This window comes from Phodopus roborovskii, unplaced genomic scaffold (assembly GCF_943737965.1).
Source record: "Phodopus roborovskii unplaced genomic scaffold, PHOROB, whole genome shotgun sequence".
Classification (NCBI taxonomy): domain Eukaryota; kingdom Metazoa; phylum Chordata; class Mammalia; order Rodentia; family Cricetidae; genus Phodopus; species Phodopus roborovskii.
The window spans coordinates 13,084,160-13,106,773 of record NW_026126448.1 but is presented as its reverse complement, the minus strand read 5'-3'; the positions used below and the strand labels follow the sequence as shown (position 1 = coordinate 13,106,773).

At 45.5% G+C, this 22,614-nt stretch overlaps 2 protein-coding genes across 3 annotated transcripts in view; both read right to left on the bottom strand.

Moving 5' to 3' along the window:
• Positions 1–20,470, bottom strand: part of Mtf1 (metal regulatory transcription factor 1) — a 44,818-nt gene extending 24,348 nt beyond the window's left edge. For both annotated transcript variants that reach the window (XM_051188743.1, XM_051188744.1), the window contains exons 1-4: positions 20,380–20,470; positions 18,176–18,631; positions 1,494–1,732; positions 536–667 (exon numbers count right to left, since the gene is read on the bottom strand). In XM_051188743.1, coding sequence (XP_051044700.1) covers positions 536–667; positions 1,494–1,732; positions 18,176–18,580 — 776 coding nt within the window. In that variant the 5' untranslated portion in view covers positions 18,581–18,631; positions 20,380–20,470. The remainder of the gene's footprint in view (positions 1–535; positions 668–1,493; positions 1,733–18,175; positions 18,632–20,379) is intronic.
• A 1,116-nt stretch (positions 20,471–21,586) lies between these two features.
• The window catches only part of Inpp5b (inositol polyphosphate-5-phosphatase B), a 61,052-nt gene continuing 60,024 nt past the window's right edge, over positions 21,587–22,614 (bottom strand). The window contains 1 exon segment of the mRNA XM_051188735.1: positions 21,587–22,345. Within this exon segment, the coding sequence (XP_051044692.1) occupies positions 22,230–22,345 (116 nt within the window). The 3' untranslated portion in view covers positions 21,587–22,229.

Genomic DNA, 22,614 nt, shown 5'->3' with positions numbered 1-22,614 from the left:
CATGCAGACCACTAAGCTAAACATTCCCTCATGAGCATCCTCAGAAACAATTTAAGTCCCCTTTCTCAGGTAGGTCTCCCTTCTCCATGCTCAAGCCACTTAGGCTGATAGCATCTGACACTGTCTACAACTTGTGGCTCTTCCCCACTCAACTAAGGATGTTTCCTTTTGTTTAGGAGGAAGGGGTATTGACACAGGCTCTCACTCTGTAGCCCAGGTTACCTACCCAGCCCTTGATTAAGGATCTCAGTACTTCCCCAGTACAAAGAAAAATATCTACCATATAAGTCAGCTTCAAAGAATACAGGAAAACACAGGGCAGAACAGCCAACCATCACCCAGGGAAAGATGTGTTTGAGTCCACTTGTACTCCTCCAACCCGCAGCAGGTGGCCACTGCTACCCTGTGGGAAGCTAACACCACCAAAGAAGGAAATGGGTAAGGCAGCTTTCTTCCTATTTTGAAAACTTCCTAGAGTCTATCAGATACCCAGCTGAGAACTGGTCAGTGACAAATAGAAAACAGTAAGACCTACCGAAATGGCTTTTCTCCTGTATGGGTTCGAATGTGCTTCCGCAGATCACTGAGTGTGGTGAAGTACTTGCTGCAGCCTTGAGATTCACAGTTAAACGTTTTCCCTGTGTGAAGCCTCTGATGTGCTTTCAACCTGCAAAATGTCCCAGAGAGATGCCCCATGCAGAATGTACGTACCACAGAGCCTCCCAGTGCAAGCCGAGCACACTCTAGGACCAAGTGCACAATGCTATACCAAAGTACACTGGCATCCAAAAGTCACCCAGAGAGAAATGCAGAGAAGAAAGTAGCACAGTGATGTGAGCACTAATCAGAGACAGACTCCTTTGGGTTCAAGTCCTGACCCTGGCCTAGTCTAGCCAGGTGCCTGCAGACCTGCTCTGTACTTCTGCTTACTCAGCAGCTGTTCTGGGGACCAGCACTTAGAATTGCACCTTGCACAGTGCACACACCATAAGTGCCATTATTATTCCTCCCACCAAATATTAACCAGGCCCAACCCTGCTTGGCTTCTAGGACCAAACAACATCAGGCACTTTCAGAATAGAATGGCTTGTTATTTTATGCCCAATACTGAAGAACTGTGTAAGTCTCCTGACACAAACATGGAAAAAGAAATAGACGTTAAGTGGGCAACTTCCCATCTCTCAGGATACAAGTTATCTCAAAGGCATTGTGCCAACTTAGCCTTGTGCCCGTGAGACTACTCTATACCAACTACTAAAACCCCAAGGCCACAATGTCACTCCTTGAGATGCAAACCTTCACAGAGATGTGTCAAAACATCCACCTAGCCCATGGTACACCTGTTTTTATGTAGTAGGTTCTGATAATGCATTTTAAATAGGTGAGTACAGCTCTGCTCTCCAAAGTGTCAGAAGCTGTCATATGCAAAGAGAAAGAGTCCTGTACTCCCAAGCTCAGAGTCAGGAGGCTGGCAGAGCCATGGAGAGGCTGACCTGTACAGTGTGTTGAATGCCTTTTCACAGCCCTGCACATCACACTCAAATGGCTTCTCCTTTGTGTGTACTCGCACATGGATCCTGAGGCTGTAGGAGGTGAGGAAGGCCTTGCCACAGCCCTCCTGATTACAGACGAAGGTGTACTCTCCTCGGTGAGTCTTCTGGTGGGTGCGTAGGTTGCCTGCTGTGCTGTAGGTGCGGGGGCATCCCTCAAAGGTGCACTGGTACCGCTTGACCTGACAGAGTACATGGGATACCTTATCAGTAAGGGAAAACAGCTGCCCAGATCTCACCTCTCCACCCTGAGACAGGGACTCATGAAACACAATTTGATAACAAACTTGTAGCCTTTAAACATCTGATCTTCCTGTTTCCGCCTTCTGAGAGCTTACATGAGTGTATCAGCACACCTAGATTTGCATACAGTGCAACTGTATGATTGAACCCAATTTTGTGTATGATGGTATGCACTTGACCAACTGAGCTACATCCCAAGCCCTAAGTCTATCTTTTATCTTTCTAAAAGCTATTGTAGGCAGCTGGAGAGATGACTCAGCAGCTAAGAGCACACACTGCTTTACAGAGGACCTGAGTTCTCTGAATCCACATCTGGCAGTTCACAACTGCTTATCACTCCAGCTACCAGGCCTCCATGGGCACCTGCATTTGCCCTGCAAATATGCACACGTAGTCATAAACACACGTGTAACTAAAAATCATATATACATACGTGTGTGTGTGTGTGTGTGTGTGTGTGTGTGTGTGTATAGACAGCTTTTCTCTGTGAATACCCTTCACTGACCTAGAACTCAAAGAGATCTGCCTTTACCTCTGCCTCTCAATGCTGGGATTAAAGGAGTGCCCTACCACCGCCTGGGATAAACTTTTAAAATAAACTAAATAAAAGCTGTTTAAGGATTAAGAAAAATTTGCTGAGTAGTGGTGGCACATGCCTTTAATCCCAGAAATCAGGAGGCAGAGGCAGACTGATCTCTGTAAGTTTGAGGCCAGCCTAGTTAGAGGAAATCCTGTCTCAAAAACACAAAACAAAATAGCTCATACCACAGGACAAAGGATGGGTGTGTGTGTATGTATGAGAGAGAGAGAGAGGGAGAGGGAGAGGGAGGGGGGGAGAGGATTCAGGCATTATGCTGGCCTGTCTCTGTCACCTGGAAGAAGACACTCAGGCAGTACCCCAGTCAGTCCAGGTGCAAAGGACCCTTTAAAAGAAAGACCCCCGCCCACCCATGCTCTCTTTCTATTCCCTTGTCTTTAGCTCCTCTCTCCCACTCTCTTCCCGAGGTTCCCCTGAGGCAGACAAGGTTTTTTCTTGTCTCCCTCTTCTCTTCTGTCCTCTCTCTGTCTCTGTATCTCTTTACCTCTTTTCTCTTTCCTTCCACCTCCCTCCCCTTTCTAATAAAACTTCTCATTAAGCTCTGTCTGCCTGGCATGCTTGTCCCCAGTCTCAGTCACCCTCATCTGCCATGGAATCCACCAAGGTCCCCCACTACAAGTTCCCCACAAGTTTATCATAACGGGGAGCAAGCAGCATTTAACACATTAAGTAGTAAAGGACTTGGCAAGCCAGTGGGAGAAAGCTAGAGCAAGGAACAGAACGTCGCAGCAGCTAAAAGAAGGGTCTCATGGAAAACAAGAGGATCAAATAGACAAACATCAGAGTAAGCAAAGGGCAGAGTAAGCACAGGGCGAGCCAGGGAAAACAACCCCCCCCCACCCTTCCCACCCCCCCCCTCACACACACACACACACACACACTCATTGAGAGCCTGCAGGGCTGGGCGGGAGTCTGGAAAGCAGTGAAATGAAAGATGTAGAGTGAGCAGTGCTAGGACCAGTACTTCTGGGCTGGGCTTATTTCTAGAGGAAAACAATACAAGGTCTAGTGGCGGTTCATACCTGTAATCCTAGCACCCATTCGGGAGGCTGAAGCAGGAGGAATTCTGAGTTTGAGGCCAGCCAAGGCTATATTACAAGACTCTGTCTTGATGTCTGAGCTATTACACATCCATGTCCTCAAAACGAAAGGAAAATCCCTGGAGGAAAGTGAATGAAGGCCTCAAAAGGAACACACAGACAAAAAGACTGTATTTAAAAGACCCCTGGGGTGGGGTGCAGCTTAGTGCTTGCTTAAAACATGGTGGGGGTATCTATGGTGGCACACACCTTTAAACTCAGCATTTGAGAGGCAGATGTAGGTGGATCTCTGAGTTTGAGGCTAGCCTGGTCTACAAAGCAAGTTCAGGGGCAGCGGTTCAAACAAAAAAGGAGTCAACATCAGCAGTGGTGGTGCATACCTTTAATCCCAGCACTTAGGAGACAGGCAGGCAGATCTCTGTGAATTCGAGGCCAACCTGGTCTACAAAGTGAGTTCCACAACAGCCAGAACTACACAGAAAAAATATCGAAAAATCGAAGGGGGGGGAAAAAAAAAGACGAACACATGGTGTGACCCCTGGTTTTGATCTTAGCAGAGACGACAAAATAAAGGCTGGCTGGAAGGACAGAGCCTCAGGAATGAAGGAGACCATGACCATTCTGTTTCAGAAGGATGGGTGGGTGTAAGTCAAGGGTGGACAGTTTTCTGTCAAGTGTCAAAGAACATATTTTGGACCTTATGGTTTCAACCATTGCCCTGCATTTTACAAATAGTCACAGACAAGTAACTGAACACTGCCATGTCCCAAAAGCATTCATGGACACTCAAGCTTGAATTTCATACGATTTTCATGCATTATGAAATATTATTTTGATCTGAAAAAGGTCAATAAAAATGTAACCAGGACAGGGCACAGCTTACAGGTGGAGTGCTTTCCCAGCATGCATGAAGGCCTGGGTTCTGTTCCCAACAGGACACACACTGGGTGTGCCAGGAATCTCAGCACTCAGGATCAAAAGTTCAAGGTTGGCCAGGTGTGGTGGCCTTGATCGCAGGACTTGGAAGCTTAGAGACAGATCAGTTTCTGTTAAGTGTGGTGTCAGTCTGGCTCATAGAGAGTTCTAGGCCAGTCAGGGCTATACAGTGAGTTCCTGCCTCAAAAATAATACAATAAATTCAAGGTCATTCAGTCATCCTTAGCTATCTAGAGAATCTAGGCCAGTCTAGGCTACCTGAGAACTTAAATAAAATACAATAAGCTGGGTGGTGATGGTGTATGCCTTTAGTCCTACGGCTCAGGAGGCAGGAGGCAGAGGTAGGCGGATCTCTATGATCCGCCAGCCTGGTCTACAGAGAAACCCTGTCTCAAAACAAAATAAAATACAATAAACAAATGAAAATGGAGGCTAGAGTTGTGACTCAGTGTTTGTCTAGCATGCTTGAGGCTCTGGGTTCAATCCTCACAAACAAATGAAAACACTGCCAGGAGCTGAAAAGATGATCTACAGTTAAGAGTTCATACTGCTCTTGGAGAACCAGAGCTCATTATCAACACTCATGGACTCTGAAGCCTCCACCCTTCACAGATACATAAAAAATTAAAGATTAAAAAAAAAAAACAAAAAACAAATAACATTCTTAGCTCTAGATCAGCAATTCTCAACCTTCCTAATGCTGTGACCCTTTAAATACAGTTCCTCAAGTTGTGGTGACCCCCCAACCATAAAATTATTTTTACTGCTACTTCATAATTGTAATTTTGCTACTGTTATAATCGTAATGTAAGTATCTAATGTAAGTTACATACCAATGGTGGTATGTAACCCCTTTGAAAGGGTTGGTTGATCTCTAGGGGTTGAGACCTACATGTAGAGAACCAATACTCCAGAGCTATACAAAACAAACAACTAGGCTTAAAAGGGATTTTAGCCTGTCAGCTAGTATGCTGGAGAGGGAAGGGAGGGGCACTGACTCCTTCCTCCTCCTACCCCACCCCTTCTTCCCTTCTCTCTAACTTCTAACAGAACCTTGCACAAGCTCTCCCTCACCCATTCATGGGTCACCCTCCCACTGCCACACAGGTTGTGCTCTGTCTCCTGAACTGACTCACTCAGGCCTATGTCTTGGTGCTTGGCAAGGCCTCTCCCTGAAAAGTGGCAGTGTCTAGGCAGGACGGTCAAGGGTATTCCCAGGGCCTTTCCACACTTTCAGCTGTATGACTCAGGAACCAGGCAAGCAGGAGGGTCAGCCTAGGCCTACAGGCATAGCACACTCATCCTCAGTGCCTCTCAGTCCCCGCCCCTTTCCTGTGCTCTTTACTCCCTTTACTGGAAATGTCTAGTTCCTTTCTTTGCTTTCCCGAGCCTCTCTTTCTCCCTTTAATTCAAGTCTCTCTCCTTCCGAGGTCCTCCATAATCCTCCATGTCTATCCAACAGTGACCTTCTCTAAACGCCAGTGTTCTGTGAGTTTACCACGATCTCCACACTTCATATACATTGGTAATTAGTCTCTCATGTACTCGTGCTAACTTTACAAACGGACATTTCAGAACTATCACTGAAGGGTAAGAAAGGGACCCTGTCTTCATCATGTGGTCCATCACAGAGGTGAGAGATAAGAACAGTTTCATCCTTGAGTTTCCATGCAGCTGACAACTTGTAAGTGACTACAGTAGGCAGTGCCTCTCTCATTCCCTGCCCACTCACATCTGAATTCTTGTACTAGGCCAACCACTCCACTAGTGGATGCTTCTTCCTCAGGGGCCTCTCCCAGACTGGTCCTTAGCCTCAGTTCTGAGTGTGACAGGCACAATTACTCTAGGCTCTCACAGCTTCCTGGGCCACCAGTCCTTGGTATCTGGGGGAATCTGCATTCATGGACTCAGCCAATTAGAGACTGGAATGTTCAGAATAACAAACAAAAACAATTGTCTGTGCTAACCATGTACAGAACAACCTTTTATTCCTTAAACAACAATATCTAGAGCATCTACACTGTATTAAATGTGTCATAAGTAAGCCCAGCTACTTTTTTTGTTTGTTTATTTGTTTTTTGAGACAGGGTTTCTCTGTGGTTTTGGAGGCTATCCTGGAACTAGCTCTTATAAACCAGGCTGGTTTTGAACTCACAGAGATCTGCCTGCCTCTGCCTCCTGCGTGCTGAGACTAAAGGCGTGCGCCACCACCGCCCGGCTAGCCCCGCTACTTTAAAGTATACAGGAAAAGGCCACCAGCAGCTAGATGGATCAGTGGATGAAGATGCTTGCTGTCAAGATCAATCCTTGGAACACACAAAGAACAAACTCCACAAAGTTGTCCTCTGACCTCCACCACATGCTCCTACACACAAACAAGTGTTTTAAATAGTTAAAGTATACAGGAGAATGTACACAGGATACATGCAAACACTATGATCCCTTTACATATGGGGCCTGAGTATCCATGTATGCTTGAGGAAAAAAAGTAGTGTTTCTGAGACTACCCCTGTGGAGAGATGCCATCTTTTCCTTAAAGTTCAACATACAATTAAGATTAAACAGTTATATAATTAAACAATTTCCATTATTCCCTTTAGTTGCTAGGCAAGCACGACCTGGAAAAATCAGGCACTAAGTAAATATTTACTGAATTACATTAATGAATGCTGCTTCTCATCTAAACTGTACACTGCATGTGAGTATCTTGCTCACTGACAACTCAGAGACTAGAGAATAGTAGCACTCACTCCATTTATATTTTGAATGAATAAAACAGATGCAGCAAGACTTATTGATTACAACCCACATAAAGCCTCTTGGCCATGAGGGCCACCACACTCTCCAGACTCTGGAGACAGAGAGGGGCCTGCCAGGGGAAGACAGCTGGAATTGGTGAGTTCCAGGTTCAGCGAGAGATACTGCCTCCATAAATAAAGTGTATAGTGATCAAAGAACACACTTATCAACTCAGCTCCCATGTACACAGAGGTGTACTTACACATGTGAATATACCTGTACAGCATACCCTCCACGCATACAAACAACAACAAACCCCAAGACTGTCGTGTGGGAAAGGAAGTTTTGAGTAGGGTGTCACCAGGTCAAACGTAGCAAAGACCACTGATGGCTAAGTCCTTGCTGCCCCAGCACCAGCACTGGACTGTGCGGCAGTGGCCAGAGCATGAGCACTCAGCCTACCACGCATTCAGGAAAACATGGCAGATTAGAATGGGAGTGAAACTGAGGACAGATAGGTAGAAAGCGCTCAGGCCAGGAAAGGTATGGCAGCACTCAGCAGGATGACCGAGGCAGGAAGGCTGACGCAAGGTCAAGGCCAAGCTGGGCTACATTAACACAGCAAAGATCCTATCCGAGCTCGGGGTAGTACCACCTTTAGTTTTATTACTAGGAAAGCCGAGGTAGGTGGATCTCTTCTATGAGTTCCAGGACAGCCAGGGCTGTTACACAGAGAAACCCTGCCTCAAGGGAAAAAAAGGTAAAATAAAAGCGGTGTTGAGTATTAGATGCTTTTTCTCCCAATAATAAACTGAATAAACGATCCCTTCTCATTTCATCTACAGACAGTAAGTAGACATCATTGTTGAGTATCAGAATTATTTCAAAATAGCAACAAATTTCACAAAAAGGGAAACCTAAATAAACTATCTCAAACAGGATAGGAACAGGAAGTTGAAAAAAAAAATGCAGTGTGTCATGCCACAAAGAAGAGATACATTACAACATCATGTATCTTTAAATGAAACTAAAATTTAGTATTTATGGATTTGAAGACTTGTGTTCTAGAATTATACTGTGCTTAGTGCCATCAACAACAGCAGCAACAATGGCCCTTGCTCTCAAGAAGTTCAAAACAAAAATGAGAGTTGGACAGGACAGGCAAGAACACTGTCTGAGAAGCCACAGACAATGGATAGTGAGCACACTAGGGCAATAAACAGAAACGGGACTTATAAGGCAAGCTTATTTACAGAGCAGAGAGATACAGATGAACCCAAAGACTTGAGGGAAGATCACACACAGGTAGCCTGCTTGTCAAAATGAATGACAGTTTCTGTAATAGGAACATAATGCCACTGGGGACTCCACTGGACATGAAAAAACTTGTTTTCCAAAGACTTTAAGTCATCTAAACCTGACTTTAAATATCCCACGTGGCCTCAGACAGCTGGGGAGGACCCTGCTAAAGAGCCCAGAGACTCCCGGGTGATACTAAGTATGCCCAGGTGAGTGCCCTAAGCATGTCAGAGTGTTCTGAACGATTCTAAAGCAAACGTTTAGCAAAGACGTTCACAGCACGCAGGCAACAGAAGCAGAGACCAGTAGGTGCAGGAGATACGCATGAGCAGAAAAGGAAGCCGCAGCTTCAGGAGACTACGTTCTTAGTCCTTGGGGAAAAGAGAAAGAAAAGCTGAGCTTCTGCTGGAAGAAAAAGGGAGATGAAGAGGACTCAGTTCCACACACTGTGATAAAGAAAGCGAGTCCCTGGTTCTGAGCCCAGAGCAGACAAACCCTCATCAATAAATGATTGGCTGGTGGTTACAGCTATGGAACTCACTTTCCAAACTGAGTGTGCTGGTGCAAGCCTTTGATCCAGCACTTAGAAGGCCGAGGCGGAAGCAGGAGACCGATCTAGATAGTAAGTTCCAGGCTAGCTACGGCTATCCATAGCAAGATTCTGCCTCAAAAAATGAAAAGCAAAAAGACAAAAAAAAAAAAAAAAAAAAAAAACCCCGAGGGAGAAAAATATTGAACTTTGCCTTTTCTTCCCATCACTAGTGACTTCCTGTCCCTTTTCCACATACTAAAACTGTTCCCCGTGCTAGTACTGGTTTCTTCTACTCCAAATGGACAATCAAAACTCTTGAATCACAAATCTAAGTCCCTGAACTGGCCCCATTTCTTCAATGCCCAGCAGAGCTGCAGTCAAACAGCTGTCACTCTCCAGAGCTGTGTGCACGCCTCCTCCCTCTACCCATTAGAACTAAGGACACCCACCTGGCCTTTCATTTCTCAGTCCCGTCAGCAGCCAACAGGCCTGTGTCTTGACTACACCTTTGTAAACTGGTAAGTTGTCATAAAAAGCATCCAGACAATCCTTAGTTCAAGTCTCAAATTCACCACCTGAGAACTGGATGCTCATATTTGCAAGTATGTATGCTCATGGTGTATGTATACATGAGGGTGTGTGCAATCGTGTGTGAGCACACACAAGACAGATTGGCATCAGGCATTGTCTTAATTTACTTATAGACAGGGTCTCACTATGTATCCCAGGCTGGCCTCCAACTCACAGAGATTTACCTGCTTCTGCCTCCTAAGTGCTGAAACTACAGGCAAGGGCCACCACAACAGGCCTCCACATCATTTTCTGAGATAGGGTCTTTCACTGAACCTGCAGCTCTCAGACTCTACAGCCAGAGAACTATTAGGATCCTCCTGTCTCTGCCTCCTGGCACTGGGACTATGACAGCTAGATGTTTCTATGCTTTCATTTCTTTCCGTCTGTAAAATGGGAGCTAGCAGTGTTTGTTTTATGATTGTTAAAAAGGTGAAATACTAAATTATATTAAGCCTTCACTTTTAGCTGTAGGATATTGGTGTCCCATATGTCCACCATGGAAGTAACTTTCAGGGGCCTGATACCAAGCAAATTACAAGACATCAAGAATGAGGGCAAAAGATTATCTGTGACAAGAACTGGTATTCACCAACCTCTGTCTGGGAACCACAAATGCCCTCATTTTATAACATTGTTAAAGCTGTGGTCTAATAGCTCAGGCCTATGATCTCAGTTACTCAGGAAGATATGGAAAGTTCAATGATCCCCACACTACAGACTGTGTTCAAAGCCACCCTGAACAACTTAGGAAGAACCTATTTCAATATAAAAAAGTTAAAAACAAAACAAAAGGGGAGGGGGCTTGAGAGATGGGTAAGTGGTTAGCAATACTAACTGGTCTTCCAGAGGACCCAGGTTCAATTCCCAGCATGTATATAGTGGTTTTCAACAGGCTGTACCTCCAGTTGCAGGGAATCAAATGTCTTCTGCCTCCACATGTGCCAGGCACACATGTGGGACACTGACATACATGAGGGCAAAATACTCATACATATGAATAAATTAAAAAACAAAAATAGATGACTGAGGATATAGCTTAGTGGTAGAGCACTGGCCTGGCATCATCTGGCCCTGGGCTCAATTACCCAGCTCCACCAAAACAAAATAAACAATACACCACAACACCTCCTAAATTAGAGTGAGGTTCAGAGGAAGTTCAACTATGAAGGCTGGGACCAAGCATGGTGTCTGTGGACTCTCCTGGAACCCAATCACATTTCCCCAACTTTTAAAGAGAGTCTCAGACTAGCCTTGAACTACTTAGACCAAAATGGCCTTGACATTTACAGATCCGCCTGCCTCAGCCTCCCAAGCGTGCAATAACACTTCTGCTTCCAACCACAATTTACAGCCCATCTCAGGGAGAACATGCTTCCCGAACCAGTTCCTAATAAAGACGCCTTGACATTTTTAACCTGTCTAAAACTGGACATGACCTCTGAACCTTTTGGAACAGGGGCCTGTGAGGAAAAAAAAAAAAGCAAGAGAACATGTGATTGAACGAGTAATGTACCAGACATGGCGCCCGACATCTGAGGCACACACTGCTGTACACATTACATAAATCTCACTGAGTCTTCACAGGACGCAGGGGGATATTTTTATTTCCATTTTTACAAAAAAAAGGACAGAGAGCAGCTTGCCAGGACCACGTAGCTAGTACACATTACAGCAAAAAGATGAGATCAAGGTTGAAATCATCTTTCGGAGAAGAAACAGTTTTTGGAATAAGCTGGATTTAAATAAGGGGAGACAACTAACATTCAAGTATTTTCTCCCAAGAACAAAATGTCAGCAGAACCTATCACAGTCCACAGAAAACATCAACTGAAGACCCAGAGCGCCTGTGGTACCCACTTTAAAAGCCAGTGTGTGCATCAAACCATCCAGGTTCCTCTGCCAGGCCAGAGGGCCTCGGTGCTGAGACATATGCCGCCATGCTGATAAATGGGCTTCACCTGGTGGCACAGGGAAAGCACATTCTGCTCTGGTCTCCAATAGAGCCTCACAGAGCCACAAGCATTTCCCTACTGCTCTCCAAGCACCAGAGGGCTCTGAGAACTAACAGAGCATCTGACCAAAGTTAGTTAAGTCAGACCTTGGAGGGAAATGAGCAGATGCTCAACACTACACTTTCAAGCAGTGACAGGCTCATCCGTCCTAGTTCTGAATGGCAATCCCGTGGGAGCTGCACAGAGATCTATGAAGAAGTGCAATCGTTGTGTGCAGAGTGGAAGGTGGGTGGCTCCACTCCAGCACAGCTCAACACCCTGGTGTGTCTGAGCACGTGGCTCCATTCTCCGAGGATTCCCGCTGGGGAACAGGACTGCAATCAGACTTCTTAAAATAAAGGACAAACTGTAGAAAGGCTTTGAACACTGGAGTCAAATCTCCCTTCCTTCTGTTGCTCCCTTTTGTTTTCCTGAGACAGGATTTCTCATTGTAACTCAGGCTGGCCTGGAAAGTACTGTGTAGCCCAGCCTAGCCTCAAACTCATGGCAAGCTTCTGCTTTAGCCTCCCAAGGTGCTAGCATTATAGTATAGGGACAAGCCACCCTATTCTAACCCCTTTAGTCTTCCTTAAAATCTGTCAGGCTAAATAAACTTAGCTAGCTGTGGTGGCATATGCCTTTGGTACTTGGGAGGCAGAGGCAAGGAGGATCTTTGTGAGTTTGAGGCCAACCTTGTCTATACAGCAAGCTCCAGGTCAGCCAGAGCTACACAGAGACCCTGTCTCAAAAAAGAAAAATTGGAAAGAAAAAGAACTCTTCACCTCCTTTTAGAAAGCCACTCAGAATAATCCAAATACTTTGCAATATACTAGGAGCAAAATTCCAAGAACACTGCACCTGCTTCTTGCAGGGAAGGCCATTCTTTCCCAGTCAATGCTCTGGGATATTTAGGGCATCGTGAACAATATCTTTAGCGTATGGGCCCTTGGTTTCTTCATATTTGCCAACTATTTAGCAGGAAAGTGGGAAGATTGGTAGAATGCATTGTGCTCACCACTGTGGTGCTGTCAGAGGAGGTAAGTAGGCAACTGGACACCCCCTGGTAGGTTCTCTGGAATAGATGCAAGAAAGTTTGGGGAACCATGGACCACACGAACCCACCAGGGGAATAGTTAGCTGTTCAGCAACTTGGAGGATAAAGGCTTTGAGTATACGGGATGCAGAATAGCAGTGTTTTGACAGGAGCTCTCAAAGATCCCAATCCACAGGGAGAAAGCAGTAAACAGTTAGGATGAGAATCTGAAATGTGAATTAAGAGCCAGGATGCCCAAACATCTGTGGCAGGGTGAGACAATGTGTGTGGCAAGGTTCTGGTTGGCTTGTTTTTGTGTAAGACAAGCATGATGAAAATAATAATAATAATAATAAAGCAATCAGTAAGCCAACTGCACACTAAAGGAAACAAAGGTATAATCAGAGGTAAACAGGAAGATCAGGCTAACATCTGACTCAGAAACTAAGCTGCTTAGGAAGCCAAGAAGACTGAGTAGTTAGTTATCAAAGGATTGCATTTCTCAAGAGCAGTACCTGTGAATGCCAGGCAGCAAAAACAGCCATGCTTAAAACAGGTTCCAGGGACAAGGGTGGTTAAAGATCACACAGCTGTTATCATTTGTAAACACTGGCCTCCTCAGGCCAACTAAGTGGATTTGGAAGCCAAAATAAAACCACTGTCAATCAATGACTGAGTAAGAGTGTGCTTCTGGAAGGCAAGCCTCCTGAATGTCTGGCCTCCCAAGGCTAGGGCTTGTGGCTACTTCTTCCTGATCCCCATCAAGGCCCCAAATCTACTGAGCCTAATACCAGTTTAAGAGCAGGGCAGTGGCCACCGTTTCTAATCTTAGACCTCAAGAGACCGCTGTGAGTTTGAGGCCAGCCTCAGCTGCAGTTAATACCCAATTCAGAAAATAAGTGTAGTTTATCGACTCTTCTACACAGACGTTATATATATGAATGATAGAAAAACTGAAGAGGGAGCTCAGTCCTTGACCCTGGTTCACAATGAAATGACCTGAAGAAACGATAGGGCAAGCCAGGCTTGCAAACAGAAGCATCTAACTGGTAAGGATCACAACACAAGAAACTGACAGCTAATATCAGGTTGCATAATCACGTCCTCCCTCCTATCTTCTCTTCTGCCTAGATCAGCGTTTCCCAAACTGCTCTACTAATATCTGGAAAATGGTTTCTAGCATAAACTTATAGCATTTTAAAAAATTCTGATCTTCTTAGTTATTAGCAAGCCAAAAGGTCCTTCCTGATAAGTTCTGAACCAGTTTGATTTTACTTAGCATTCTCAAACATTTGCACAGGAATCATTAACTGAGGCTGGCCTAATGTGAAGTCCTAAACTATGCCAAAACCTTTGAGGCTTTAACTAATCAATTAATTAATTTAGAAATAGGTTCTTCCTGTGTAGCCCTAGCTGGCCTGATACTCCAGGCCTCTGCTTCCCCAATGCTGGGACTGAAAGGCCTGAGCCACCATGCCCAGCTCTAACTTTCTAAACTTCAAAGTTTTAATGCCCCTGAGCTACCACCACTGCCTCCATGGTTTTTCTTCCAAGTATCAAACTCTAAAAGCAAGCAAAACTTCACACTTCCTGCTTCCTGCTCTCTCATCCCAGCGTACTACCTCACACACTCTGTGTGCAGGGCTCAACTGAAGACCTTTCCAAAAAATGAGTACAAGAGACAGAGCTAGTGTTTCCTCCAGCTCTTCCAGGTCACACAGGAAGTCAGCCTTCCTGACCCAGAGGCCAGAACAGCACATTCCACCCTCTCCCAACTACTGTCTTCTCTGGCTCTCTCCTCTCTCTACTACTGTCTTCTCTGGCTCTCCCTCTGTCTTCTCTGGCTCGCTCTCTGGCTCTCTCCTCTCTCTCTACTACTGTCTTCTCTGGCTTGCTCTCTGGCTCTCTCTCTCCTCTCTCTCTACTACTGTCTTCTCTGGCTCTCTCCTCTCTCTCTACTACTGTCTTCTCTGGCTTGCTCTCTGGCTCTCTCTCTCCTCTCTCTCTAATACTGTCTTCTCTGGCTCTCTCTACTACTGTCTTCTCTGGCTCGCTCTCTGGCTCTCTCCTCTCTCTCTCTCTAATACTGTCTTCTCTGGCTCTCTCTCTCTCTCTCTCTAATACTGTCTTCTCTGGCTCTCTCTCTCTCTCCAGTCCCCCATCTTCTTCCTTGTTTGTACTGATGCCCTGAGGGGGTCTAGGATCTGTGTCATTTCCTTGATCTCAGACCCACATTTCCAGTGGGTTTCAACTTGTGCTCTTTATGCCCAAGCACTACACATTCAGTACACACCAACCAAAGGTACTCACTTCCCTACCAGCTTTCCTCTTGTCCCAATTATTGTTAACAGACTCACCATCTAGAGTGAGGAGGTAGGTGTAGAAGCCAGAGCTAGCCACTTTGTCTTCAGAATGCAGCTTGAACATGACTGAATTACCCATTGTGATAGACTTTCAACTACGAGATATTTACCCACTCATCAGCCAGCAGCAACACATTGAGAAAAATCTATCTTTTGTTTTGAAAAAGCATCTTACTACTATGTAGCCCTAGATGTCCTTGAACTCAGATCCACTTGACTCTGCCTCCTGAGTGCTGACATGAAAGGTGTAAGGTGTACCACCACCATGCCCAAACCTAGACAAAGCTTTTTTTTTTTTTTTGGGGGGGGGGAAGGGGAGGATTTAAAGACAGGGTTTCTCTGTGTAGCCCAGGTTGTCGTGGGACTCCCTCTGTAAATCAGGCTGGCCTTGAACTCACAGAGATCCACCTGCCTCTGCCTCTGCCTCTGCCTCCCAAGTGCTGGGATCAAAGGTATGCAGCACTATACTGGCTCTAAAATGCTCCTCTGGTCACATCATTCCTGGCTCCCAAATCTGCAAGTCTCCTACTGCTTCTAAAACCCTCATCAAGCTATCACTTCATTCTAGATTTGGACCTTTGCTATCTTTTGATCCCTATCTCCTCCTACTTCCTGGATTTTAGTCCAAGGACTGAAACCCTCACTACAGCCCCTAAGTCATTCTGGCCAGCATGCTCATTTACAAATCTTTTATATTTTATCTTTACTGTGGTTCTGGGAATAGAACCCAGGGCCTCGTGGCTTGTGATCCAGGCTGAGCTCTAACCCCAGCCCACCTGTGCACTGTCTACAACTGATTATGTTACAAAAGTAGAGTTGACTGATTGTTAACAGAGACTACATAGTCTCTGTTTTTTACTACTTAGCCCTTATATAGAAAAATGTACTGGCCATGTGTGGAATATGCCTGTAATCTTAGCACTAGAAAGGCAGGAGGTTCACCACTTTGAGAAAAACTTGGGCTGCACAGTAAGAGTCTGTTTCAAAAGAGAGAAAAAACAAAACATACTAACTCTGAGGGTCACAGCTGGCCACTCCCTAAAGAGGGGAGGGGCCTCTGCTTTCTACCTCCCTCTCTTTGTTCACCTTGTGCCCATCTCTGGGAAATTCTCCTGCCCTGCTTTTCTTATGAACTGCACGTTTCCAAGACCACCTTGAAGGCTCACCTAAGCACATAGGTGAGCTCCTTGTGTTCTCAAATACAACACTGGTGCCCTTCACACACTTTATCCCCAATGCTCACACTACTGACATCAACTATTTCTACCTCTATTTTGCAAAATCACCTCTGCAATCACAGCACCTTGCCTGACAAATGTTTGTGAGGCCAGGTGCATGCTTGTCATCCAAGCACTGCAAAGGGGAAGGTAGGAGATCTGGAGTTCAAGGTCAACCTTAACGACATAACAAGTTGGAGGCCACCTTGGGTTACATGGAAACATCTCAAAAAGAACAGCAGCAGCAACAAATAATAGGGTCTGTTAAAGGCTGATGAACCCCTACACAAGCTCACATACATAACGGGATTGAAACCAAGAAAATTCCAGTATAGAGACACTCCAAAGACTTACAAGCCTGGCTACCTTCACCAGAACAAAACTTGACAGCTGCACTCATGATAATGCAGAACAGGATTCCTCCATCCACACCCTGGAGACATCTGGGGTAATTATTTGTTGTCAGAGGCTGTCCTGTACATTATAAAACATCTAACAGCATCATTAGCCCCTACCTACAAGATTCCAGTTAGCACCTCCCCAGTGTGACAACCACTATTCTAGAGGTTTCCAAGTACAAGCCAACGGTGAGATGTTGATAATAAAACACAGATGACACGGCCATTATAGTACAGTGTCCAGATTAAGCCACAGATAAGAGCCACACAACTGGCACTGCTGACTCACTCTTGTGAGATTATGCTCAACTCTGGATTTTAAAAGGACTTTGGAAAACTGGAATTCCTTCAATTAAAGGCAACCAGACTGATGAGAGACTGGGGGGAAAATGCCACCAAAAAAAATATTTGAGTGTAGGTGGCTAGCTTGTACCACAGAACATGACGGGACCTTTAAAAATGTGCAGGCTGCCCTAAGGAAGGGTTCTCAGGAAGACAGAACTGGAGGCTGGGAGCAGCACTACACGAAGACAGACTTGAGTCCTGTACAAGCAAAAGCTTCCTAGCAATCAGACAGGCCAGCAAACGCAGTGGACTGAGCTATGAAAGCCTGTGCTCTCACCATTCTGGAAGTGGTCAAACACACACAGACCAAAGAGATGTCAGAGATGCTTCAAATATTACTGTGTCCACTGGGAGGTAGGGAATGATGGTTTCTCTAAGATATTTACAGCTCTAAGATATTTATTTATAAGTCATTCATTTATTTGCAATACTAGAGATCAAACCCTCATGTATGCTAGGTAGGCATACCACCCTTAACTTTAGTTATAAAGGAAAAGCCAAATGTCATGAAAAAGTCATCTGTACAAGCTTTATGTAATTCCAAACCTTCACTACAAGAAAAAAAAAAAAAAAAAAAAAAAAAGGAAAATATTTCCTCAAGAAATTAAGCCTATTTCTGCTTGGTAGTACCTGAGCACAGTAACTGCCAGTGACCTGTTTTTTCAAATTAACTTGCACTAGTTCCTGAATAATGTTTACCACTCACTACCTTTAAAGTCATATCATTTATTTCATTCAAATTCACCACTACAATTTAAAAGATGCTTTACAGTTTCCAAGATACCCTGAAAGGCATTACTTCATCCATAGTATCTGAATAAGAACGTGACAACTTTCAGCTAATCTGGTTTCACTTGTGTTCTTTGGCCTGAATGATAAAAGCTACCTGTTACTATCCATTAAATATTCACTAAATTAATAAAGCACATTCTCACAGGTATCTCCAAAACAAATCATGAATAGCCAGTTCTAGTTATTACACACAAATCTAGTCACTCTGATATCAGAGGAGCCATGCTGTTACTTTTGTAGTATAAACATGAATTCACTTTGGTGAAATTTCTACTTTATTTATGATTTGGAGAGGAAAATCTGAGATATTACAATGTAATATTCCTCAGTTACAATGTGGCCATATAATCCAACAGTTCTAGAAAGCAGTCACAACAAGACAGGACACAATGTGTTGTTGGGAGGCAAGACTACCACCACAGGCTCTAAGCCCAGGATCTCCTTTAATCCCAGTTAAAACTGCCAGCACGCTGCATAAGGAGCTGCCCCACAGCCACACTGGGCCCTCATCTGCTGCTTTACTTACTTCTTTCCGTTTAGTTTCTGGACATTCCGACTGCAGAGTAAGGGTTGCACCTTCGATGTTTCTTGGCATGGGCGTGGAACCGGGGTTTATAGTCAAATGAATCTGATCAGGTGAGATAATATGTTGTACATAACCCTGGGACATTGCTTCCTGATCTATTAGGAAGCCCTCTTCACCTTCCACTAGAAAAGGCAAGTGTTCTCCACACTGTCCATCGTCATCTTCATCCTCCAAAGTGCCAGGGTCCTGCTCTATAAGAACAGTGGTCCTATCATAAACAGTTCCAGATGAGGAAGGCACCAGTCCGTTGTCATCCACAAACCTGAGCATCTTGTCATCCGGGGTTAGGTCATCTTCCTCTCCCTTAAAGAAGATGATATTGTCGTCTGGACTGTGTTCCCCCATGGTTCAGTTGTGCTCAGCCCAATTGTGAGAAATGGAAAGGTAATGGCCTTTCTGCAACAAACAACACCAGAGTTAGAGCCAAAACATGAGACTCAACTACCTCCTAACCACCGTAGTGACCATTCTCCCTCATTTTAAAAGGCAAATCAAAGCTTTAATCCAAGACCTTCCAAGGCAGAGGCAGGCAGACCTCTGTTGAGTTCAAGACCAGCATGGTCTTCATAGCGAGTTCCAGGCCACCCATGTTACATGGTAAGAACCTGTCTCAAGACAAACAAAACAGACAGTAATCCATGCCTAAGCACAGCGATGCACACCTTTAATCCCAGTACCTGGCAAGTACAGGAAGATGGATCTCTGTGGGTTCCATATGAACCAGGGATACACAGTGAGAATCTCAAAGAAAAAAAAAATCCCTTGGAAATATTTAAAAATTGGCAAAATCAGTCACGGTTGAGTGTGATTTACTATCACGCACTTTAAAGATGAATATACACCTAATTAGGATTAAAAAAAAAAAAAAAAGCAAACAGGTGGCTGCTTCAAGGGACAGTGGCTATAAACCTAATGTGAGAAGCTCTCATTCAAACACCCTCCCTCTCTCAATTACACTGTGAAGCAATACACAGCCTCATGTAGTTGATGGTGCAGTAACAACTCTTTGAACATAATCACCTACAATTCCTGGTTTTCCCTTTAATGCTTGGCCAACCTGTTTGTGCCTTGTCTTTCTACATCAGGACTAACAGTTCCTGTCTCACAAGGAGTGAAAGAGAAACTACATGAAAAGCACAATCACGTCAAGACAGTAGAATGAGTATGGATTCCTTCTGTCATTTCTAGAACACATGGGGTGGAAGGGATTATCTCTAATAAAGCATGGCTAATGCAAATCATTTTAATTATTTATATCCTAAAACATGACAAGGACCAGAGAGTATGCCTGTACATCGTGACTAGGCTTTCTGCCCCGAAAGGCAGTCCCTAGCACAGCATACTGACACGAGGAACTCAGGAAGTATCAACAAAACGGATAACAATCACATAATGTCTCTTTTCGAAGATACAGTCTCTTGAGGAAATTACCAAATTTGAAGCTTTCATGGTCTGGAATGGTGATTCTTCCCGCACCCGAAAACACACAGGTTCTATAAACGTGGGTTTGGCAGACACAAAAGGAGAATTTAAAATAATCAGCACATCACTTGGTTTTCAACCTGGTTCTGCACTTTCTCTTCTGCAAGTGAGCCTTTAGGAGCCAGATCGACAAGGCGAGGTAGTTACCAGACTCAGGTCAAGGGATCTAATCTGGGAGGAACCAGCCCGAACCTTTGCTTACGCAACCCTAGAAATGCACGTTTCTCTGTATCTGAGAGGAGAGATAAGAATACCGAGAGCTCCCGGTGGGCTGTCCCGGCACCTTCGGCGGCAACGCGGAGACCAACTTTCCGTAACAAACAAGATCAGGAGGTATGAGTGTGGACGAGGAGTGCGAACTGAGCACCCCTGAGAGACTGGCAGAAGGAACCTGGCCAGGAAAGAAGCCCCAGTCCAGGACTACATAGAAAAACCCCGAGGCAGGCTGGGGGCTACGAGCTGGGCGAAGAGGGGCAGGGTCCGGGTCTCCATGGAAACAGAAAAGGGGGGCTGGATACCCATCCCCATGGAAACGGAGGAGGGGTGGGGTCCCTCTGGTGAGTGGAATGAAGTCTCCACCAGGAACGGCTTCGGCAGGGAGCCCAAGTCCCGCGCCCCCCCGGGGAGCCCCAGCCCCAGCCGAGACCAGCTTCTGCTTTTACCTCCGCGGCTCCCGGCAACGGCGGCAGCGGCAGCTTCTCCCCTCCCCAGCGGCACCATGATTGCCCCCACCTGTCCCTTGCGTCACTTCCGCTTCCGCTTTCCGGAGGAAGAAGAGGCCCGCAGGTCCATGCGCCCGCTGCAGCTTCTGATTGGCTCTTGGCCGCGCCTCCAGCCGGAGGCTAAGGGCGGGCCGAGCGGCGTTGGGAGGTCCTGTGAGGCTTGGGGAAGTGGACCATAGGGAGCGGGTGGTCTCGGCCGCAGGACAACACGCGACACCACCAGCCACGAACCCGAAGTGTCCTGAGCCCGGGCTGTGCCCATGGCTGCAGCGGGAAGGGCGCAGTAAGCCGCCGCTTTTCAGACGCGTAGGCCAGCCCGCGGTATCCCCCTTCTCCCTCCACTGCGACCTCGAAACGCAGCACAGTTGACCCGGCTCAGGTCCCAATACCCGAAAGCAGAGCGGAGTGCTCCAGACACTTCCCGTTCTGAAGCCCGCCGGCGCTGTCACTCTCAACTTTGCGGTCCTAGGGAGGGTTTTCGCTCTCGGGAGGGTCAGCGCCACCTACTGGCCCATCCCCTCTTCGGTTGTTAACACTCATCCCTACAGACCCTTGAAACCACTACTTGGTGGCACTATTCCAAAGCCAAGAAGCGATTTTGCATGTACTTCTACTCTAGTCCTGTAAATATAAATTATTAGACCCTCGCATGAGCCAATGCTTATTTTCCCCAAGAACGACTTACCTGGAACATTTAGGTTGGAGCAATGCCCTTATAGGCTACATCAGGTTTCAGACCCAAACTGCTGTGCCATTACCTCTGCTTTGGTAATATTGAATAGTGACTCTCACACACTAGACTGCCACACAAGTCTCTTTGGCCCCTGACCAGCTGCTTCTGTGCTTAAGCCACAAAGGCCCATCTGGCAAGAACTACCATGTTTCAAGAGAGGGAAATGAGGGGAGAAGAGAAGACTCAATAGTTAAGGCCATCTACTGCTCTTCAAGACCCGAGTTCAATTCTGAGAACCCACATTGGATGGCTCACAACCACATGTAATTCCATCTTAACAAAGATCTGTGGCCTCTCCTGACACCAGCAATCACACGTACATGTAACACCACCAACACCCCCACACACAACAGCAAAAAAAAAAAAAAAAAAAAAAAAAAATTTAAAGAGAAAAAACATACAATCACGACTGTTAAAAATACATTTATCATTAAAATATATTATACATATGAGAGGGGATGCATTATATACAGTTGGGAGGACTGTCTGGCCTACAAAATCCCGCTTGTTTCACTAGAGCTCCCCTTTTTTTAGGGGCCCCTGAAAGGCCTTGGAGCTGAGTAGAAAGGGGACAGAGTTGCCCCAGGTATATACATGTCCTCAGATTGGACAGTGGAAGCATCTGGAATGGCTAAAACTTGTTTATCCAGGAACATCTAATCAAATTCCTGCTGTTCAACTCATTCTCCTTCAAGGACTTCAGCTAGTCCAAATATCTAATTATGAGATGCTCAGTCAGGCATACGGGAAGCAGTTTGAGTAAGGCAAAGTACAGTTACTTAAATGTTTTTTTTAAAAAATATAAATGAATAGTGATCTATTTGTATTAAATAACTAAAGTTGAACATCGAATGTCAGTTGTATTATTGTGGATTTCTCCCATGTCTTCACAAGGCAGCATGGGTGTACTAGCCAATGACAATGGTAAGGGGCAGGTTAGGCTGCCATTCTCGCTTCCAGCTGGGCTTCAGAGCATTTTAGGGCAGCTCTTGAACTGAAACAGGTAGGGCTGACAATTGTGGCTGCCTTGGGTAAAACGGGAGAGGAGGATTGAGGCTCAAACTGGACTGCAGAGGAATTGGTGAATAAACTCTTGGGCCTTCTTCTTCTCCACCATGTCAAGCTTTTGGCAACCAGCTGGGTTTCGGAGCAGTAAGCTGCCAAATATACTAGCTGTGCATGACAGAAACAGAAAACACCATTAGCAACTAGGACACTAGAGTGGCTAGGAAAGAGGCTGTACTATTACAAAGCAGACTACCTCAAATACATGTGTGTACACACACACACACACACAATTTTTTTAAAGGCAGACCCTGGCTGCCTCAAACTCAAGAGATCTACCTGCCTCTGCCTCCTGAGTCCTGGGATTAAAGGTGTGTGCCACTATGCCCAGGTATTTTCTTGAAAAAACACACAGCTGGGTGTGGTGATAGACGTCT